Source organism: Carcharhinus amblyrhynchos, chromosome 10 (genome assembly GCF_965287045.1).
Source record: "Carcharhinus amblyrhynchos chromosome 10, sCarAmb.v2.hapA, whole genome shotgun sequence".
Taxonomy (NCBI): Eukaryota; Metazoa; Chordata; class Chondrichthyes; order Carcharhiniformes; family Carcharhinidae; genus Carcharhinus; species Carcharhinus amblyrhynchos.
In genome coordinates this window covers 102,996,036-103,017,499 of record NC_137333.1, presented here as the reverse complement: position 1 = coordinate 103,017,499, position 21,464 = coordinate 102,996,036, and the positions used below count along the sequence as shown (strand labels likewise).

The 21,464-nt window shown below is 47.4% G+C and overlaps 1 protein-coding gene across 1 annotated transcript in view; it reads right to left on the bottom strand.

The window, feature by feature from the left end:
• wnt11 (wingless-type MMTV integration site family, member 11) overlaps positions 1–21,464 on the bottom strand; it is a 63,905-nt gene that overhangs the window by 27,393 nt on the left and 15,048 nt on the right. The window contains exons 2-4 of the mRNA XM_080197984.1: positions 9,617–9,783; positions 4,974–5,209; positions 1,811–2,088 (exon numbers count right to left, since the gene is read on the bottom strand). Of these exons, the coding sequence (XP_080054110.1) occupies positions 1,811–2,088; positions 4,974–5,209; positions 9,617–9,699 (597 nt within the window). The 5' untranslated portion in view covers positions 9,700–9,783. The remainder of the gene's footprint in view (positions 1–1,810; positions 2,089–4,973; positions 5,210–9,616; positions 9,784–21,464) is intronic.

Sequence of the window (21,464 nt, the reverse complement as noted above, 5' to 3'; positions counted from 1 at the left end):
GCCAGCCAGCAACACTCACGTCCCATGAATGAATAAAGAAAAATTAAAGACTTAAAAAGCCTTCTCTTTATATATTTCAGGTACAGAGGAGATGTCAGGGGTAAGTTTTTCACTCAGCGGGTGGTGAGTGAGTGGAATCGGCTGCTGTCGGTGGTGGTAGAGGCGAACTCGTTGGGGTCTTTTAAAAGACTTCTGGATGAGTATGTGGGATTTAATGGGATTGAGAGTTATAGATAGGTCTGGTAGGGAGGGAAATGATCGGCACAACATGTGGGCCGAAGGGCCTGTTAGTGCTGTAGTTTTCTATGTTCTATACTCTCCAGAAATGGAATTCCCGGGGAAGCTCGGCAGGTTGATGTGTAGTTTCACATCTGGGGAAGAGCCAAAGAAGACAGAGCATAATTGGACTCACTGGCCAACTTTATGTGGGTCACCTGACAGCCTGGGTTTAGTTGTTATTCGTGGATGTAATTGGCAGCAGCAACTCAGTTGGCCTAGATTGGTACTTGAGGTGTTGCCAAGTTCACATATCCTGACGTAGCCATTTGGGAACGCAATCACAAAGTTGTCAAAATGTTGAAATAGGTCAACTGGTTCATTAATATCCTTTAGGGAAGGAGATTTGGCCTGCTTTGGCCTATTTGTGTCTCCAGTCCCATATCAACATGAATGACAAACTAAATACTTACAGCACACAAGCTGTAGGGCAGCATGGTGGCACAGTGGTTAGCACTCCTGCCTCACAACGCTAGGGATCCCGGTTCGATTCTGGCTTCAGGTCACTGTCTACGCAGAGTCTGCATATTCTCCCCGTGTCTGCAAGGGTTTCCTCTGGGTGCTCCAGTTTCCTCTCGCAGTCCAAGGATGTGTGGGTTGGGCGGATTGGCCATACTAAATTGCCCCTTAATGTCAGGAGGACAAGCTAGGGTAAACGCACAGGGTTATGGGAATAGGGCCTGGGTGGGATTGTGGTCCGTGCAGACTCGATGGGCCGAAAGGTCTCCTTCTTCACTGTAGGGATTCAAAGCTGGCCCTTCCACACAAACTTCCTCCTAACTCTCTTCAATTAACCTTTCTTTTTCTCTCATGTGTTTACGTGGCACATAGTCAAGGCAGGGCAACTAAGGAATGGGCAATTCCAATGGGGGAATGATTGATATATCTGAAAAAACAGCTAAGAAATGTAACCTTGCTGTAGCCACTCACATCCCTCAGTTGAAAACGAGGGAAGGATTTGATGGAGTCGGTATGGAGAGGATATTTCTTTACGTGGAAGAAGGTCAACTATACAAGGTAGAAATCCAATCGGGAATCCAGGAGAAACTTCTTTACTCAGAGAGCGGTGGGAATGTGGAACTCACCGCGACGGGGTGTGTTCGAGGTGAATAGTGTAGCCCCATTCAAAAGGGAACGAGACAAGCCGACGAGGGGAAAGGGAATAGGGAATTACGATGATGGATTTGGACAAAGAAGGCTTGAGTGGAACATGAACTGGAGGGGCCAAACAACTGGCTTCTGTGCAATATGTAGGATAATTCCAGAGTCACTCCCAACTAGTGGGCCACTTGATGGTTGCAAACATAGACTGGGATTTTCCAGCCCCCACGCAGTGGGATTTCCCAGGGCAGATGTGGCCAGCCATTGGTCACTCGTGGGATCTTCCTGTCCCACCAAAGTCAACAGACTTCTGCATGGCTTACCTGTCCCACCGTGAGGGGGCTGATTTCGGCGGGACTGGAAGATTCTGTTGGTGAGTGGTGGCTGGAAAATCCCACCCATCGTTTTACAGAGAGATCCTCAACTCGCTTACCTGGCGTCCCACCTCACTGTTGTGCAAATTCATCAGCTTGTTCGCCTGCGATCTGGATTTTTTCATTTTCATCGGCGAATCGGAGAATTTGGATCCCAGCACGATCCCATAATTCAGGTTGTCGTTACAGCCGCCCCATCGGAATCCCGGTCCGGGTGCCTCGGAGGCCATTGGACCACAGGAGCAGCCGGGGAGATCCCCCGAGGTGCAGGCTCTGGCGATGGTGTGGCTGATGGCTGCGGCTGAGAGAGCGTAGACAAACGCTGACTCTCTGGTACCTAGAATGAGAAGCCAGAGGCGATGAAGTCACCCATTGTACAGGTTCAAGTCCCAACCCTCCACTCAGGGAGGAGCAGGGAACAGGTTGTGCAGGATAGAATCACAAAATAGAATCCCAACACTGCAGGAGAGGCCATTTGGCCCATCAAATCTGCATCGACTCCCTGACAGACTATCTTAGAAACATAGAAAACAGGCCCAGGAATAGGCCATTCAGCCCTTCGAGCCTGTACCACGACTCAGTATGATCATGGCTGATCATGTACGTTTAGTATCCCACTCCCATTTTCTCTCCATACCCTCTCCCCTGCCCTATCCCCATAATCTCACACATTGTCCATGGCTGATCCATCTAACCTGCACATCCTGGGACATTAAGAGACAATTTATCAATTTACCACGGCCAATCTACCTAGCCAGCCCGTCTTTGGACTGTGGGAGGAAACCAGAGCACCCGGAGGAAGCCCACGCAGATACGGGGAGAACGTGCTAACTCCACACAGACAGTGACCTAAACCAGGAATCGAACCCGGGTCCCTGGAGCTGTGAGGCAGTAGTGCTAACCCACTGTGCCATCATGCCGTGGATAACATCAAGGAATTCCATTCCATCACTAACATGGCCTTGTATTTATGTGAAGTTTTTTACAAGAATAAAACACTGCAAGGCAATTTGCAGCAACATTATAGAACCATAGAACCCTACAGTGCAGAAAGAGGCCCTTCAGCCCATCGAGTCTGCACCGAACACCATCCCACCCAGGCCCTACCCCCATATCCATACATATTATACCCACTAATCCTTCTAACCTACACATCCCTGGACACTAAGGGGCAATTTCTTAGCACAGCCAATCAACCTAACCCGCACATCTTTGGACTGTGGGAGGAAACCAGAGCACCCGGAGGAAACCCACACAGACACGAGGAGAACATGCAACCTCCACACAGACAATGACTCGAGCCAGGAATGGAACCCAGGACCCTGGAGCTGTGAAGCAGCAGTGCTAACCACTGTGCTACCGTGCCGCCTAAATTTTATGTAGCAAAATTTAACAGTAAGCAAGGATGGATTAGGACGAGATGGTGACTGAGCAGTGGAAGTTTAAACGGCAAAGATTTGGGATGAATGTTTGGATGAGGGAGTAGGTGGTTAGGCGGATGTGTTAATAGATGAATAAATGGAGAAGTGGACAGATACATGAATCAACAGATCAGGGTAGGTGGATTGACAAATGGATTGGCAAATGGGTTGATGGGTGACAGGGTTCAAGGTTATAGTTGAATAAACTATGAATATTTCTTCAAAACCAACTGGGGAAAATACAACTAAACAGCACAAAAATAAATTAGTGAAAAATATTTTTATTATGAATAAAACTTCACTCAAACATTTTCTCCAGTGATGCTGAGAGCAGTTTGACAGATTGGAATTGGCTTCTAAGTCACTTTGGAGGATAAGGTTCGAGTCAAAGGTCGGAATTTTACCGGCACGCCAGCCCCAATTCCGGGTGCGACAGGTCTCGGAGAATGGCGTTCTCCGTTGGCCTGGGGTGGGATCGTACAAACCTTGGGCAGACATGCTGGTAAAATTCCACCCAAACTGTCAGGAGTGAGGTTGGGGGTCACATACACTCTCATACAGATTGGGTAAGGACAGCAGGTTTCCTTTCTGGAAGGATATTCATGAACCAGTTGGAGTTATCTGACAATCCAGCAGCTTCCTGGTGACTCTTACTGGCCCTTTTTGTAAATCCAAATTTGCCGAACAAGTGTATTTATGGGGCAGTAATATAAGCATTGTGTTAGCTCACCATTATCTCTTAGCTCCCATGACAACTGTGACTGCCATTCCAATAGTAATCACCAGTTGTGTAACACTTTGGAGTGTCCCAGTTGATGATAAGAGTTTTAGGGAAAGACTTACAGTTTTATAAAACCGCACTTGGAATATAGTGTTCAATTCGGGTTGCCACACTACCAGAAGGAGGTGGAGGCTTTGGAGAGGGTACAGAAAAGATTTACCAGGATGTTGCCTGGTATGGAGGGCATTAGCTATGAGGAGAAGTTGGAGAAACTTCTTATTCTCACTGGAACGATGGTGGTTGAGGGGAGACCTGATAGAAGTCTACAAGATTATGAGAGGCACGGACAGAATGGATAGTCAGAAGCTTTTTCCCAGGGTGAAAGAGTCAATTACTAGGGGGCACAGGTTTAAGGTGCAAGGGGCAAAGTTGAAAGGAGATGTACGAGGCAGATTTTTTACACAGAGGGTGGTGGGTGCCTGGACCTTGTTGCCAGGGAAGGTAGTGGAAGCGGACACGATAGTGACATTTAAGAGGCGTCTTGACAAATGCATGAATAGGATTAGAATGGAGGGATGGGGTCCCTGGAAGGGTTGAGGGTTTTCGTTCAGTGGGCACCAAGGTTGGTGCAGGCTTAAAGGGCCAAAGGGCCTGTTCCTGTGCTGTAATTATCTTTGTTTTTTGCTCTTTGACTTCCTTTAATTATATCAGGGGAGGCAATGGCCTAGTGTATTATCGCTAGACTATTAACCCAGAAACTCAGCGAATGTTCTGGGGACCCAGCTTTGAATCTCACCAATAAAAAAAATCTGGAATTAAAAATCTACTGCTGACCATGAAACCATTGTCAATTGTCGGAAAAACCCATCTGGTTCAGTAATGTCCTATAGGGAAGGAAATCTGCCATCCTTACCTGGTCTGGCCTACATGGGACTCCAGAGCCACAGCAATGTGGTTGACCCTCTGAAATATCCTATTGAGACACTCAGTTCAAGAGCAACTAGGGATGGGTAATAAATACTGAACCAGCCAGCAACACCCATGTCCCATGAATGAATAAAACAAACAATCATGATTTACCTCTCTCCAGGTCTGGTGAGAAGTGTGGTGTCAGCTCAATGGAAGAGCAGTTCCACCTCATGTCAGAGAAGGTTTTCTGGCAGGTTTTTTTGACCTCTCGTGCTGCCTGGATGATGCTGTGCATGAGGTCCAGGTTACTCCGACACAGTTGCTGCTGAGCTGAGACCAGACCTTCCAAGTGCTTGCAGTTCTGGGTCTGATTGAAGGGCATCGACGAGTCAACCTTGGCCAGGGCACTGGGTGGAAGGGAAGGACTAGGGTTAGCTACTGTCAAATATCAAGGCGGAAAACGCTGGAAAAAGCTTCAGCAGGTCAGACAGCATCTGTGCAGAGAGAAACAGAGTTAACCTTTCGAGTCCGATATAACTCTTCTTCAAAACACAAAACGACCTTCAAACTTTGGCCCTCGGAAGACACAGGAACTCACATCCAATAGACCGTGGTTCAGCTGGGAGGGTTCTGACCTCCCAGTCTGCAGATTTTGGGCTCACTTCTCACACCAGAGGCTTAAACAAAAAATCTAGGCCAACGCCTCAGTGCCGAAGGAGTTGGGATGTTGGAAACTCTGCCTTTTTGATGAAATATTAAACCCTCTCCCAAACAGGTGCAAAACAACAACTTGAAGAATAACAGAAGGAACTCTCCTGGTATTTAATATTTATCCTTCAAACAAGGGGCACCTTGGCACTACGCAGCGGGCATTGGCCATAAAGTCATAAGACATAGAATTAGGCCACTCGGTCCATCGAGTCTGCTCTGCCATTCAATCATGACTGGCTTTTTTCTCATCCCCATTCTCCTGCCTTTTCCTTATAATCCCTGATCCCCTTATTAATCAAGAACCTATATATCTCTATCTTAAAAGATTGGGAGTGGGGCCAGAGGGAGCAGGGCCTACTGGGGGCAGCCCCTGTGTGGAGGGGAGATCAGTGATGGTGGGGAGATCCTGCTGCCACTCTGCACTTGGGATCGGTGGCAGAGCAGGGGAAGGGACTGGCTGGGGCTGGTCATTGAGGTTGGGGGGTGTGGGGGTGGTGGGGGGGGGGGGGGAGGTGTGATAGGACCACTGGGAGTGGGAGTGGGGAGATGGGACAGCTGGTCCAGGAGACCAACAATCGGGCGATGGTGGGCTCGCAAGCCAGTGATCGGGTGGGAGGGGGTGGTGTAGGGGCTGGGGGGATCGGATGGGCGTGGTTGGGGGCTGGCCAGCGATCCGGAGGCTGGCAGAGCGGGTTACTGTGCATACATTAATCTTGGCAGATCAGCACATCATAGCGACCCGCTCAGCGCTATGCTGCCGGTCTCTCCAGCGGGAATAGGCCCTGAGCCCGGATTTCCATTGCGAACCTCGCCAGTGTACAGAGTGTGGGAGATTCATTTTGAAAATCCTGCTAAAAAACCCAGAGGGATTTACTCTGGTTTTATACAAATTCTTAGAATTTTTTTGGGAGAATCGCAGCCCAATTTAGTGCGAGGTAGGTCCATTCAAAAGTCTGACAGTAGCCGGGAAGAAGCTGTTCTTGAGTCGGTCGATATGTGACTTCAGACTTTTGTATCATTTTCCCGATGAAAGAAGGTGGAAGAGAGAATGTCCGGGGTGCGTGTGTTAGCTGTGGCTCAGGTGCTTATCTCTTGAGTTGCAAGGTTCCTCGTTCGAGTCCCAATCCAGGTCTTAAACATAAAATCCATCGGTGTTACTCTAGTGCAGTACTGAAGGAGTGCTAAACTGTCAGAGGTGCTGTCCTTAAACTGAGATGTTAAACAAAGCCAATGGGTGGCATGGTGGCACAGTTGTTAGCACTGCTGCTTCACAACACCAGGGACCCGGGTTCGATTCCCAGCTTGGGTCACTGTCTGTGAGGAATCTGCAACTCCTCCCCGTGTCTGCATGGGTTTCCTCTGGGTGCTCCAGTTTCCTCCCACAGTCTGAAAGACGTGCTGGTTAGGTGCATTGGCCGTGCTAAATTCTCCCTCAGAATGCCCGAACAGGTGCCGGAGTGTGGCAACCAGGAGAATTTTGCAATAACTTCATTGCAGTGTTAATATTAGTCTACTTGCGATACTAATAAATAAACGTAACTTTAAAACCTCTCTTTGGAGAATATAAATGATCCTGAGGCACCATTTTCAAGTCCAGGTTCATATTGAACCCTCACTCTCCCTGGTGTCCTGGTCAATATTTATTTATCAACCAACATCACAAAATACAGATAACCTGGTCACTATCACAGCACAGTATGTGGGATCTTGCTGTGCACAAGCGGGTTGCTATGTTTTCCACACTGTGACAGTGACCACACATCAAAAGGAACTTACTGCGTTGGCTGTAAAACGCTCCCGGAAATCCCGCGGATGTGAAACACGCGGTGGAAACGCGTAAACCCTGAGTCTGGTAATACAGACCGCGCCCCAGTGTCAGTGTTAAGGGAGTGCTGCACTGTCAGAGGCAGCCGTGTTTAAGATGAGATTAAACTGAAACCCTGGGTGGGGATTTTCCAGCTGCCCTTGCCCCCAAACACCGGAACATCCCACCCCTGGTCAACATTGTCTACCCCTGCCTGCTGTGATTCCCATGATGGGTGGGACGGGGAGATTTCACCTCCCCCCAACACACACACACACACACACACACACACACACACACACACACACACACACACACACACACACACACACACACACACACACACACACACACACACACACACACACACACACCCCTTACCTCCACCCCATTTGTAAATTGCTCCCATAACACAAAAAAGGAATTCTGGCCAATGTTTATTCCTCTGATAACATCATTAATAAGATGAACTGATCATTTTCATGCTGCTTGTTAGTGGGAGTTTGCAGTGTGTAAATTGGCTGTCACATTGCCTGCACTCCCTACACTTCAAGGGTTCCTCCTTGGTTGTAAAGCACCCTGAGCTCCTGAAAGGATCGACACTCGTTTCGTTTTGCCTTCCTTCTTTACTCACTGCCCTGTATGGAGCCCTGTGGTTGGGTGTCAGCTCCTGGGTGCGTAGCAGCAAGCTTCTGCCAGCAGCAGTTAGCGGCCAGGAGAACGCTGGCCAATTTTAACCTCCGGGAGAGTAAAAGGCAAGTTGCAAAGAAGCTTCTTCTGAGATCTGCTCACTCAACACAGCCCTGGGGCATGGAACAGAACTCCTTCACTTTTCATTTCCACAACTAATCCCATTGAAAGAAACTTACAAATTCCATTCTGTTGTTTTAAAGAAGTGTGTCCCAGATACAACACAAGGATAGGATTTTAACTAATTTAGTGGTATCGGGTATTTGGAGACTGAATGCCACTGCGGGCATGTTTGTAGGCATTACAGCTAGTTATTGTCCATCCCTTCACTCTCTAATGTCATCCTGTGTGAATGTGACAGAGAAAATCTTTCCCTGCTTGTTCTTTTCCAGCTGTCTGCACCCGGCGACCACCCCATCCTCCTGTGCCCCCCCCCCCCTCACTCCCCTGTCACCCAGCTGGGTGGCACTGCCCTCACCTGCTTCCATTCTTATCTATCCAATCAGAGCCAGAGAATCACTGGCAGTGTCTTCTGGTCCTGACCCCGCACCGTTCCCTCTGATGACCCTTCCCTAAGGATCCATCCTTGGCCCCGCCCATTCCTCACCCGCATGGTGACAGCACCCGAAAGCCGAACATTAATTTTCACATGGATGTTGAAGCCCTTCCACCACCCCCCCCCCCTCCCCACAACTCTATCTCCCGCCCCCCCCACCTCACTCCACTGCTACACTGTTGTTCAATGGTCCTACATCCAGTCCAGGATGAACAGATGACGAGGTGATGACCTAGTGGTATTATCGCTAGATTATTAATCCAGAAACTTGACTAATGTCCTGGGGATGTGGGTTCGAATTGGCACAGTGGCACAGCAATTCAGCACCAGGGACCCAGATTCAAGTTCTGGCTCGGGTCACTGTCTGCGTGGAGTTTGCACGTTCTCCCGTGTCTGCGTGGGTTTCGTCCGGGTGCTCCAGTTTCCTCGCATACTCCAAAGATGTGCAGGTTAGGTGGATTGGCCATGCTAAATTGCCCCTTAGTGTTAGGGGGGACGAGCTAGGGTAAATGAATGGGGTTATGGAGATAGGGTCTGAGTGGGGTGGTGACTGGTTCAGACTGGGTGGGCCAAAGGGCCTCCTTCTGCACTGTAGGACTCTGTGAGTCAGTGAATACCCTGGTTCAAGGTAGTGAGTGGAGAGGGAGGAAATGATCGAGCTATCAGCAGAGGTCCAATTCAAAATAGGGGGCGGAATTTTCCTCTCCCGCCTGCCATGGGAATTGTAGCTGGACCATGCAAAGATTAGTTGACCTCGGAGTAACAGACCATACATCCGGGATCTCACTCCCAGTCGGGGCTGTTAGGTTGTGGATCGTTCTAAGAATGTTGGTAACTGCTGGTTCCAACAAGGGTTTTCAATTCACAGTCTGAATTCACTGGAACATTATAAATACACACTTAAAATGCAACCCTGCGTGGTGCATGCACATATGCACACATACTATAACATACAAACTTCATACATATGCATAGACGTGTGACACATCTCATCAACTCATGCATACATGTATGTCATATATACACGCATGGCACACACATGGAGATACTTACAGCCATCGAATAGCATGACAGATTCTTGAGTTGAGCAGCAGGGCACAAGCAGAAGCTAACACGCAACAAACAGCCAGTCTCATTCTGCTGCCAGGAGGAGCCGTCCCAAAGTGTCTGCCAATCCGATTTGACCCCTCAGTGCCAAGTCCCAGAAACAAAGAGATGATCTGGAAGATAGAAGGTGGGCGACGCCAGTCAGTGAGGAAAGACTAATGAAATGCCATTAAAACGCCGGTTTTTAATTCCCTGGAGGACTGGCCAGAGCTGACGTGGAGTCCTACACGCACCGACAGCCCTGCGCTGCTCATCCAAGTGATGCTTCATTACCTCCCAGCAAAGCAGCGAGGTGCAGCATCCCTCCCCCCAGGCTCCGGCCCAGCAGTTCACAGTGTGCCCAGCTTGGAGATAGACAGCTGCGGTTTCAAGGCCCATTCGAGAAGCGGGAAGGTGTTTGTAACTGAAACTGATGAACCAGCACCGCTCCGAGCTCGACCCAACCTACACATTCAGGTCAAAAAGGCCGTTGAAGGGAAGGAATCACCCAGAATCCCCAGCAATATTTACCCCTGTATCAAGGTCATGAGGCTGGGAAGACTCCCCACAGTGCTGAAGAAAGCCATTCGGTCCATCAAGTCTGCACTAACTCTCTGACAGAGTATCTTACCTAGGCCCTACACCTTTGCCCTATCCCTGTAACCCCATTCTTTGATCAAACTAATCCATCGAACCTTCACATCCTGGGATACTAAGGAACAATTTAGAATCCACCTAAATGTACATCTATGGACTGTGGGAGGAAACCGGAGCACCTGGAGGAAATGGGGAGAATGTGCAAACTCCACACGGATAGTGACCCAAGCCTGGAATTGAACTCAGGTCCCTGGCGCTCTGAGGCATCAGTGCTAACCACTGTGCCGCCATGTTTTGGGGGGATGAAAGACCCTCCGTAAATGCAAATTATTTATTTATTGAGCTGATGAAGAGGCGGTAAGTTTAGAACGTTAGTGTTAAAGATGCCTGAGCTTTGTGTTCAAGTCACTGGAGTGGGACTTGGATACACAACCTCCTGACACAGGAACAAGAATGGCACTGAGCCAAGGCTGACACGATTTTAACTCAACACAATTAATTTTAAGTGATGGTGTTTCACAAAAGCAAAACATCTGGACAATGATGAAGGGGTCAGATTTTTACACAGCTGTTGTTATCGGGGAGACGATGGCCTAGTGATATTATCGCTAGATTATTAATCCAGAAACTCAGCTAATGTTCTGGGGACCTGGGTTCGAATCCCACCATGGCAGCTGGTGGAATTTGAATTCAATTATAAACAAAGATATCTGAAATTAAGAACCTACTAATGACCATGGAACCATAGTCAATTGTCAAAAAAACCCATCTGATTTACTAATGTCCTTTACGGAAGGAAATCTGCCGTCCTTACTTGGTCTGGCCTACATGTGACTCCAGACCCCACAGCAATGTGATTGATTCTCAACTGCCCTTGGGTAACTAGGGATGGGCAATAAATGTTGGCCAGCCAGTGACAGTCACGTCCCATGAATGAATATTTAAAAAAAGAATTTCCCTTAATTTCTCAAGGTGGCCATTTCTTGTAAGTGTAGACATCCTTGGTGATATGTGGCCTTTTACCCTTAGCTGCCAGTAAGGACTCAGTGCCATAAGTCCTTGACCTTTGGTGTCCAAGTTTAAGTAGAGAGCTCCTTGGAGACTTCAATGCCAGTGCAATGTTAAGAAAAAGGCTTTCTGTACAGATGTAGGCTGTGATTTTCCAGCCCCATCAAGGCGAGACTCGCCACAAGAGGTTCAGCAGCTCAGCCAAAAGTCCATTGACTTTCGGCAGGACTGGATAATCTGATGTTGGGCGGGGCTGGAATATCCTGCCTCTAGCTTTTGTCACAACGAATGAATCACATTTGGAGAGAAACTGTGTGACACTGGAGTGAAGTCCTGGTTGTTACAGGATTGTCATCAATGGTTAATAATATCATTCAGAGATATTCAGAAGGGCAAGTCACTCAACCAATCTCATGGGACACAACCGGTCTGATTCCTGGGATGGCAGGATTGTCGTATGAGGAGACATTGGGTCAACTGGGCCCACATTCACTGGAAACGAGAAGAATGAGAGAGGATCTAATTGAAATGCATAAAATTCTAACAGGGCAGAACAAACTGGAAGCAGGGAAGTTGTTTCCTCTGGTTGGGTGGGAGGTCTGGAACAACGGGGTCACAGTCCCAGGGTACGGATTAGGACATTTGGGACTGAGTTGAGGAGAAACTTCTTCACTCAGAGGGTAGGTTTGGGAATTCTCTCCCACTGGAAGGAGTGGAGGCCGAATCATTGGTTATATTTAAGGAGATAGATAGGTTTCTGGTTCTAAAGGCGTTAAGGGAAATGGGAGAACGTGGGAGTGTGGCATTAGGATAGAGGATCAGACATGACCATATTGAATGGTGGGGCAGGCTCGAAGGGCTAGATGGCCTACTCCTGCTCCGAGTTTCTAGGAGGGTAGTAAATCTCAGGGAGCAAATCTCACAGCATTAAAATCACTCTTGGGATTGACACCAAATAATAATCATTAATAATATTATTTCATTATAGTACCAAGTACTGACTGAATGCTGGGTTACGAAGAACAGAGAACAGTACAGCACGGGAACAGGCCCGTCCGCCCCCTAACCCTGTGCCGATCATGATGCCCTCACTAAAAAAAATCCTTCTACCCTTACTCGGTCCGTACCCCTCTATTCCCTCCCTGTTCATGTATCCATCCAGATGCCTCTTAAATTTTGATAACGTGTCTGCTTCCACCACCTTCTCTGGCAGCGTGTTCCAGGCACTCATCACTCTCTGCGTGAGAAACCTTCCCCGTGCATCTCCCTTAGGCTCTCCCCCTCTCACCTTGAACCTGTGCCCCCAGTAATTGACCCTTCCACCCTTGGAAGAAACCTCTGACTATCCACCCTGTCTATGCCTCTCATAGTTTTGTAGACCCCTATCAGGTCTTCCCCTCAGCCTCCATCTTTCTAGTGGAAACAATCCCAGTTCAATCTCTCCTCATAGACAACATCCTGGTGAACCTTCTTTGCACTCACTGCACAGCTTTCATGTCCTTCTGATAAGGGGGTAACCAGAACTGAACACAATACTTTAAATGCGGCCTGACCAATGTTTTATTATAGCTGCAACATGATTTCCCAACTCCTGTACTCAATACTCTGGCCGATGAAGGCAAGCATGATCATGAAATCATCATAGAATCCCCACAGTAAGAAGGAGGCCATTCGGCCCATCGAGTCATTACCAATCCCATCCATACCCTATTCCCGTAACCCTCATTTACCTTACTAATTCCCCTGACATGAGCCAATCAACCTAACCTCCACATCTCTGAGTTGTGGGAGGAAACTGGAGCACTTGGAGGAAACCCGCGCAGACACGGGGAGAATGTGCAGACTCCACACAGACAGTGACCCGAGGCTGGAATTGAGCCTGGGCCAGTGGTGCTGTGAGGCAGCTGTGCTAGCCACTGTGCCACCGTATGCCATACGCTTTTTAACCAACTTGGCTACCTGTGTTGCCACTTTTAGGCAACTGTGGACCTGCACGCCCAGATCCCTCTGTACGTTAATGTTCCTCAGGGTTTTGCAGTATAATTCATAGCTAAATCTGATCCTCCAAAATGTATCACCTCACATCAGTGTGGGCAACAGTGTGTCATAGTGATAAGCAGAGTGAACCAGACACTGTTCTAGTTACATGGAACAATTTTAGGAGAAAATGCCCAATACAGGTAAATAACGATGGAAAAATCCGGATAAACTCAACATGTCTGGCAGCATCTGTGGCGAGAGAAAGTTAACCTTTCAAGTCTGTATGTCTCTCCCAAATGCTGAAGATTAACATGGATAAAAACATTAACTCTGTTTTTCTCCTCACAGACTCTGCCATCTCACCTGCCACGGAACCGGAGAGGGTGAGGTTCCAACAACGGAAATCTCCACTGACCTCGGGTGGGGATTTCCAGTCTCGCCAGAGCGAGGCTGTAAAATCCCACCCACTGTATTTTCCCAACTTTCTCTGTTTTTGTTTTCCAGCATCCGCAGTATTTTGCTTTTATTAGGCTGATTCCGGGGATGGCGGGACTGATGTATGAGGAGAGATTGACTAGGTTAGAATGGTTTTCGCTGGAGTTCAGACGAATGAAGTGGGATCTTGGAGAGACTTACAAAATTCTAACAGGATTGGACAGGGTAGGTAGAGGATGGATGTTCCTGATGGAGGGGGGAGTCCAGAACCAGGGGTCAGAGTCTGAGGATTCGGGATAGACCATTTAGGATGGAGATGAGGAGACATTTCTTCACCCGGTGAGCCTGTGGAATTCATTCCCACAGGAAGTAGTTGATGCCAAAACATTGAATGTATTCCAGAGGCAGCTGGATATAGCACTTGGAGTGAATGGGATCCAAGGTTATAGGGAGAAAGCAGGATTAGACTATTGAGTTGGACAATCAGCCATGATCATAATGAAAGGTGGACCAGGCTTGAAGGGCCAAATGGCCTCCTCCTTCTCCTATCTTCTCTGTTTCTATTGCAATACAGGAAAATGTGACTGATGCCTTTATTAACGACTGTTCATTAATCATGGAAATAAAGCTCTGGTGATGACCAATGACCAATCCCAACATAACTAAGGACCCCACGCACCCCGGACATTCTCTCTTCCACCTTCTTCCTTCAGGAAAAAGACACAAGAGTCTGAGGTCACGTACCAACCGACTCAAGAACAGCTTCTTCCCTGCTGCTCTCAGACTTTTGAATGAACTTACCTTGCAATAAGTTGATCTTTCTCTACACCCTAACTGTGACTGTAATATAACATTCTGCACTCTCTCATTTCCTTCTCTATGAATGGTATGCTTTGTCTGTATGGCACGCACGAAACAATACTTTTCACCATATACTAATAACATGTGACAATAATAAATCAAATCAAAAAAGAGACCATTTGGCTCATTGAGTCTGCACTGACCACAATCCCACCCAGGCCCTATCCCCATAACTCCACTACTAGCTAGTCCTCCTGACACTAAAGAGTAATTTAGCATGGCCAATCCACCTAACCAGCACATATTTGAACTGTGGGAGGACATTGGAGCAAACCCACATAGATGGGGGGGGGGGGGGCGTGGGGGTGGCGAACGTGCAGACTCCACATAGGCAGTGATCCAAGCGGGGAATTGAACCGGGACCCCTGGTGCTGTGAGCCAGCAGCGCTAATCACTGTATCGCTGTGGGTTCACTGTTGCAAGGGGGAAAGCACAGCAGCCGATTTATGCACAGCAAGCTCCCACAAACAACAGCAAGATAAATGATCAGATAATCTGTTCTGGGGATGTTAGTTTTTGGATAAATATTGGCCAAGAGAGCAATTTCCCCTCTGAAACGGTGTCATTGAAGCTTTGACATTCACCCAAGAAGGCAGACTCAGTTTAAAGTCTCATCCAAAAATAATTACCATGCATTACTCATGGTAAATTGATACTTAATGTCAGGGGGATTAGCAGGGTAAATGTGTGGGGTTATGGGAATAGGGTCTGTGTCACTCCTACAGCAACAAGAGGTGTATCTGATGGAAGAGTTAGTGCATGAGGACACCAGGGGCTAAGTCTGGCCACCAGAGGCCAAGGTCAGTTCAAGGGGTCCCTGGGCGAGGAGGGTAAGGAAGGCTAGAGAGAGGGGCAATTGGGGTATGGGGGGATGAGGCTGATGGAGCAGGAGGTCAGGACAGTTGTCACGGTCACCATTAATTTTCAATTCTAGATTTATTGGTTAATTAGTTGCTGTGGTGTGATTCGAACCCAAGGCCCCAGACCATCAGCCTGGGCCTCTGGCCTAGCCCAGTGACATGACCATTGGGCCACCGTCTCCCCCAAGATCAATGCCCCAATTATCAGCCAGCTTGGCACAGACCAAGGACCAATCAAAGAAGCCACGACTAGGACTGATTCTCCTGCCCCCTCTTGCCCAGTCTGAGTAAGGGCCAATCACAGCAACCCTTCATTGGCACCCTGCCCGCTCCATTTACAAAGCTAAGGGAGACACCCTCTGTGTGGAAAAAGGGAGCCCCACAGCCACCCCCACCCACCCCCACTCCTTTGAGTCAGCTCAAAACCATAGAATCCTTACAGTGCAGGAGTCCATCTGGCCCATTGAGTCTGTACCGACAACAATCCCACCCAGACCTTATTCCCATCACCCCACACATTTACCCTGCTAATCCCCCTGACGCTAAGTATCAATTTACCATGAGTAATCCACCTAATCTTTACAGCTTTGGAGCGTGGGACCCACGCAGACATGGGGAGAACGTGCAAACTTCATACAGTCAGTTATCCAAGCCGAGAATTGAACCTGGGCCCTTGGCGCTGTGAGGCAGCAGTGCCAACCACTGTGCCGCCATGCCACTCTCCTCATGATGCCCTATGTAATAATGACACACAATCTTAAACATTCCCTCCCTCCATCCCTAGGGCTAAGTGGCAGCAGTGTGATCCACTCACAAGATGCACTTCAGTAACTCAGCAAGGTTTCTTTGACAAGACTTTCCAAATCTGTGCTCTATGGGATACATTGCCAGCTGAAAATTCTCCTCCAAGCTAATTGGAACAGATATGACTGTTCTTTCATTGTCACTGGGCCATAGAAATAGAAGTAGGAATAGGCCACTCAGCCCCTCAAACCTGATCTACCATCTACTAAGATTATAATTGATCTGACCTTGGCCTCAACTTTATGGTCCCCATTACCCTTAACTCTTCTAGAGTTCAATAATCTGTCCAACTCACTCTTGACTATATTCAATGAGTTGGCTTCCACAGCTGTCTAGGGTAGAGAATTCCAAAGATTCGCAATCAAAGAAATTCCACCTCCCTCCCTCTTTAAATGGGTGATCCCTTATTTCTAAACTGTGCTCCTACTTCTAGGTTCCCCCAAGTTTGTTTTTAGTCATTCGTGGGACATGGATGTCACTGGCTGGCCAAAATTTATTGCCCATCCCTAGTTGCCCTGGAGGGCAGTTGAGAGTCAACACATTGATGTGGCTCTGGAGTTACATGTAGGCCAGATCGGGTAAGGATGGCAGATTTCCTTCCCTAAAGGACATTAGTGAATCGGATAGGTTTCTCCGACATTCGACAATTGCTCATGCTCTTCAGTAGATTTTTAATTCCAGATATTTTTTAATCAAATTGAAATTCCACCATCTGCTGTGGTGGGATTCAAATCCGAGACCCTGGAACATTAGCCGAGTTTCTGGATTAACAACTGAGTGATAATACCACGAGGCCATTGCTGAGGATGCGGAAACATCCTCTCAGCATTTGCCCTCTCAAGGCCCCTCCGGATCTTATATGTTTCAGTAAGATCACGTCTCAATCTTCTGGACTCCAATGAGTATAGATAAGCTCAAACAGCTCAACATTTCCTCATAAGACAAACTCTTCATCCCGGGAAGCAAGCTAAGTCCCAGAAGACCTGACCTAACAGCACTTTGGTAGTGCCTTCACCAGCCTGACTGCAGCAGCTCAAGGAGAAGGTCCACTATCCCCTCCTCAAACACAGCCAGGGCAACGATGGCCCAAAACCTGTACTGATACCACTGTGCCAACAAAAGAGATGGGGGCAGAGAGGGTTTATGGCACTTAATAGTGCCCAGGACACAGGGGAGAACTCCCTTGCTATTCTTTGAATTGTATCTTGGACTTACAAGGGTCTCAGTTGATTGTCTCATCCAAAAGGCGGTACTTCCGACAGTTTAGCATTCCCTCAATACTGTGTTGGGAATGTCAAGAAACTAGCCACTCATTTTAAATGCATTTTCCAGCATCCGTAGCCTTGAGGTTCCAGCTCTTTAGATACAGATCCTTCTGTAACGATACATGTGGAGAACATGCCCCTGTCTACATCAATAGGACCAAAGCAGAAATGGTCGAGAGCTTCAAGTTTTTAGGTGTTCAGATCACCAACAACCTGTCTTGGTCCCCCCGTGCCGACACTATAGTTAAGAAAGCCCACCAACGCTTCTACTTTCTCAGAAGACTAAGGAAATTTGGCACGTCAGCTACAACTCTCGCCAACTTTTACAGATGCACCATAGAAAGCATTCTTTCTGGTTGTATCACAGCTTGGTATGGGCTTCTGCTCTGCCCAAGACTGCAAAGAACTACAAAGGGTGGTTAATGAAGCCCAATCCATCAGGCAAACCAGCCTCCCATCCATTGATTCTGTCAACACCTCCCGCGGCCTTGGAAAAGCAGCCAGCATAATGAAGGACCCCAGGCACACCAGACGTTCTCTCTTCCACCTTCTTCTGTCAGGAAAAAAATACAAAAGTCTGAGGTCACGTACCAACCGACTCAAGAACAGCTTCTTCCCTGCTGCTGTCAGACTTTTGAATGGATCTACCTCACACTAAGTTGCTCTTTCTCTACACCCTCGCTATGACTGTAACACTACATTCTGCACTCTCTTGTTTCCTTCTCTATGAATGGTATGCTTTGTCTGTATAACACGCAAGAAACAATACTTTTCACTGTATGTTAATATATGTGACAATAATAAATCAAATCAAATCAAAGATTTAGGTTCCTTTTAAATGAGTTGAGCATTTGTTCCTCAACCTCTAACTTAGGCAGTGAGTTCCATACACTCCCACCCTCTGGGTGAAAGCGCTTTTCCTCATGTCCCCTCTAATCCTTCTACCAATCACCTTAAATCTGTGCCCCCCCATCCCCCCCCTTCCCCCGCACCGTGTTTCTCCTGGTGATGGGTAAATGAGCCCATCACCAGGGGAAACACGTCCTATCTACCCCGTCTAGGCCTCTGAATTCGGTCATCTCTTAGCCTCCTCTGTTTGAAGGGAAACAACACTAGCCTATCCAATCTCTCCTCATTGCTGCAAATTTTAAGCCCTGGAAACATTCTTAGTGAAGCAAATTGCTGCTGAAAACTGAAGCAAGTTACTACTGCTTCTGCAGATCTGGCAGCATCTGTGGAGAGAGAATGGAGCCAATGTTTCAAGTCTGGATGACCCTTCATCAGAGCTCTCTTTTATTCATTTCCTTTCCACTCTCTCCAGAGTAATTATGTCCTTCCTGTAATGTGGTGACCAGAACTCTTTACAAAACTCCAGCAGTGGCCAAAACCAGCATTTCATACAGATCCAGCACTAGATCCCTGCTTTTGTATTCAACACCTTGCTTTCCATATGCTTTCTTGACCACCTTGTCTATCTGTCTTGCCACCTTCAAGGACCTGTGGACACAAACTCCAAGCTCTCTCACTTCCTCAACCCCTCTCAATATCTTCCTGTTTTGCTTTGTTTGCCTTCCCCAAATGCATTAACTCACATGTTTCTAGATTAAATTCCATTTTCCACATCTCTGTCCATTCAGCCAAATAGAAGTCTCACAACACCAGGTTAAAGTCCAACAGGTTTATTTGGTAGCACGAGCCACTAGCTTTCAGAGCGCTGCCCCTTCATCAGGTGAGTGGGAGCCGTGTTCACACACAGGGCATGTATAAACATAAACTCAATTTACAAAATAATGGTTGGAATGCGTAATCAAAGTACAGACAATGTGAGTGGAGAGTTAAGCACAGGTTAAAGAGATATGTATTATCTCCAGCTAGGACAGTTAAATAATTGATTATCTGGTGTTGTGAGACTTCTTATTGTGCTTACCCCAGTCCAACGCCGGCATCTCTCCATCATTCAGTCAAACACATTGCCATCATTCTGGAGGCAACAGCCATCCTTTACACTATCAATTTCAAGGCCAATTTTTGTGTCATCCGCAAATTTCCTAATCACGCCCTCACATTTCAGTTTAAATCACTAACATACACAGCAAATAGCATGGGTCCCAAGACTGAGCCCTGGGTAACACCACTGGAAACCATTTTCCATTCCCAAGATTGACCATTACCCTTTGTTTCGTGTCACTGAATCAATTTTGGATCCAACCTGCCACCTTCCCCTGTATCCCGTGAGATCTTACTTTTATAACCATGTGGGACCTTGTCAGATAGCTTGTTGAAATCCATATGGACAACATCCCCTGCACTACTCTCATCAACCCCCCTGTTATTTCCTCAAAAGTTTCCATTAAGTTAGTAAGACACAACCTTCCCCTAAGAAAACCGTGCTGACTATCCCCGTAACGATCTGTGCCTATCGATGTGATGGTTTATCCTGTCTCTCAGAATTGTTTCCAATAATTTACCCACCACTAAAGACAGGCTCTGCGTGGGTTTCCTCCAGATGCTCCGGTATCCTCCCACAGTCCGAAAGATGCGCTGGCTAGGTGCATTGACCATACTAAATTCTCCCTAGTTAGACTTTTTCACTAAAGAAAGTCTATAGTTTTCTGACCAATCCCTCGCACCCTTTCTAAATAATAGTATGTCATTTACAGGCCTTCAACCCTCGATGCCTCACCTACATCTAATGAGGATTGGAAATGATTCTTACAGCATTCATTATTTTTCCCTGGCTTCCTTCAACATAGCGTCCCTGCAGTGCAGAAAGAGGCCATTCGGCCCATTGAGTCTGCACTGACAACAATCCCACCCAGGCCCTATTCCTATAACTCTACATATTTACCCTGCTAATCCCCCTGACACCAAGGGGCAATTTAGCACGGCCAATCAACCTAACCTTCACATCTTCAGACTGTGGGAGGAAGGCAGAGCACCCGGAGGAAACCCACGCAGACATGTGGAGAATGTGCAATCTCCACACAGACACAGGAAGAAGTCTCGCAACACCTCGTTGAAGTCCAACAGGTTTAATTGGAATCACGAGCTTTCGGAGTGCTGCTCCTTCGTCAGGTGAGCGAGGGCATGTAAATGCCTGCCCGCTGCTACCCCCATTGGGTTAAGATCATTCCACTGCATTGTTCTGAACTCAGGGGGAAATGAGGGTGAATGCATTTGAATGCACACAACCTACCGCATCCCACTTTATTTGCTCAATGACCCTATTGGGTTCTGACATATTGTGTAATAAAGCTAACATTACAGCAATAATGTATTACTGCAAAGAACCATCAGGTGCTGATAGAGTAACCTTTCTGCTTTGAGTTAATTGTTCTCCTATCCCTCTGTGTTGACATCAACTTGACCCTGGTTAGTAAATGACCTTCTATAGTGCTGTGGAGATACTACAGCACCTGGTCAAGGTGAGGTTCTACATCACAACAATGATTACATTTCAAAAGATACTTCTTTGGTTGTAAAGGATTTTTTGACTTCTGATTGTTGTGAAATGCATGATGTAAATAGAAGTAATTTTGTAAACAACACCTACGAGCAGCACAGTGGTTAGCACTGCTGCCTCACTGCACCAAGGACCCGGGTTTGATTCCCAGCTCGAGTCACTGTCTGTGCGGAGTCTGCACATTATCCCCATGTCTGCGTGGGTTTCCTCCAGGTGCTCCAGTTTCCTCCCACAGTCCGAAAGGTGTGCTGGCTAGGTGCATTGACCATACTAAATTCTCCCTCAGTGTACCCGAACTTCATTGCAGCGTTAATGTAAGCCTACTTGTGAATAATAAATAAATAAAATTTAAAAAACCTAATCCCTCCATCTTCTACATAAGAAACAGGAGCAGGAGTCGGCCATCTAGCCCTTCGAGCCTGCCCCGCCATTCAATAAGATCATGGCTGATCTGAAGTGGATCAGTTCCACTTTCCTGCTTTCTCCCCATAACCCTTAATTCCCCTGTCTATCAGAAATCTATCTACCCGTGACTTAAATAT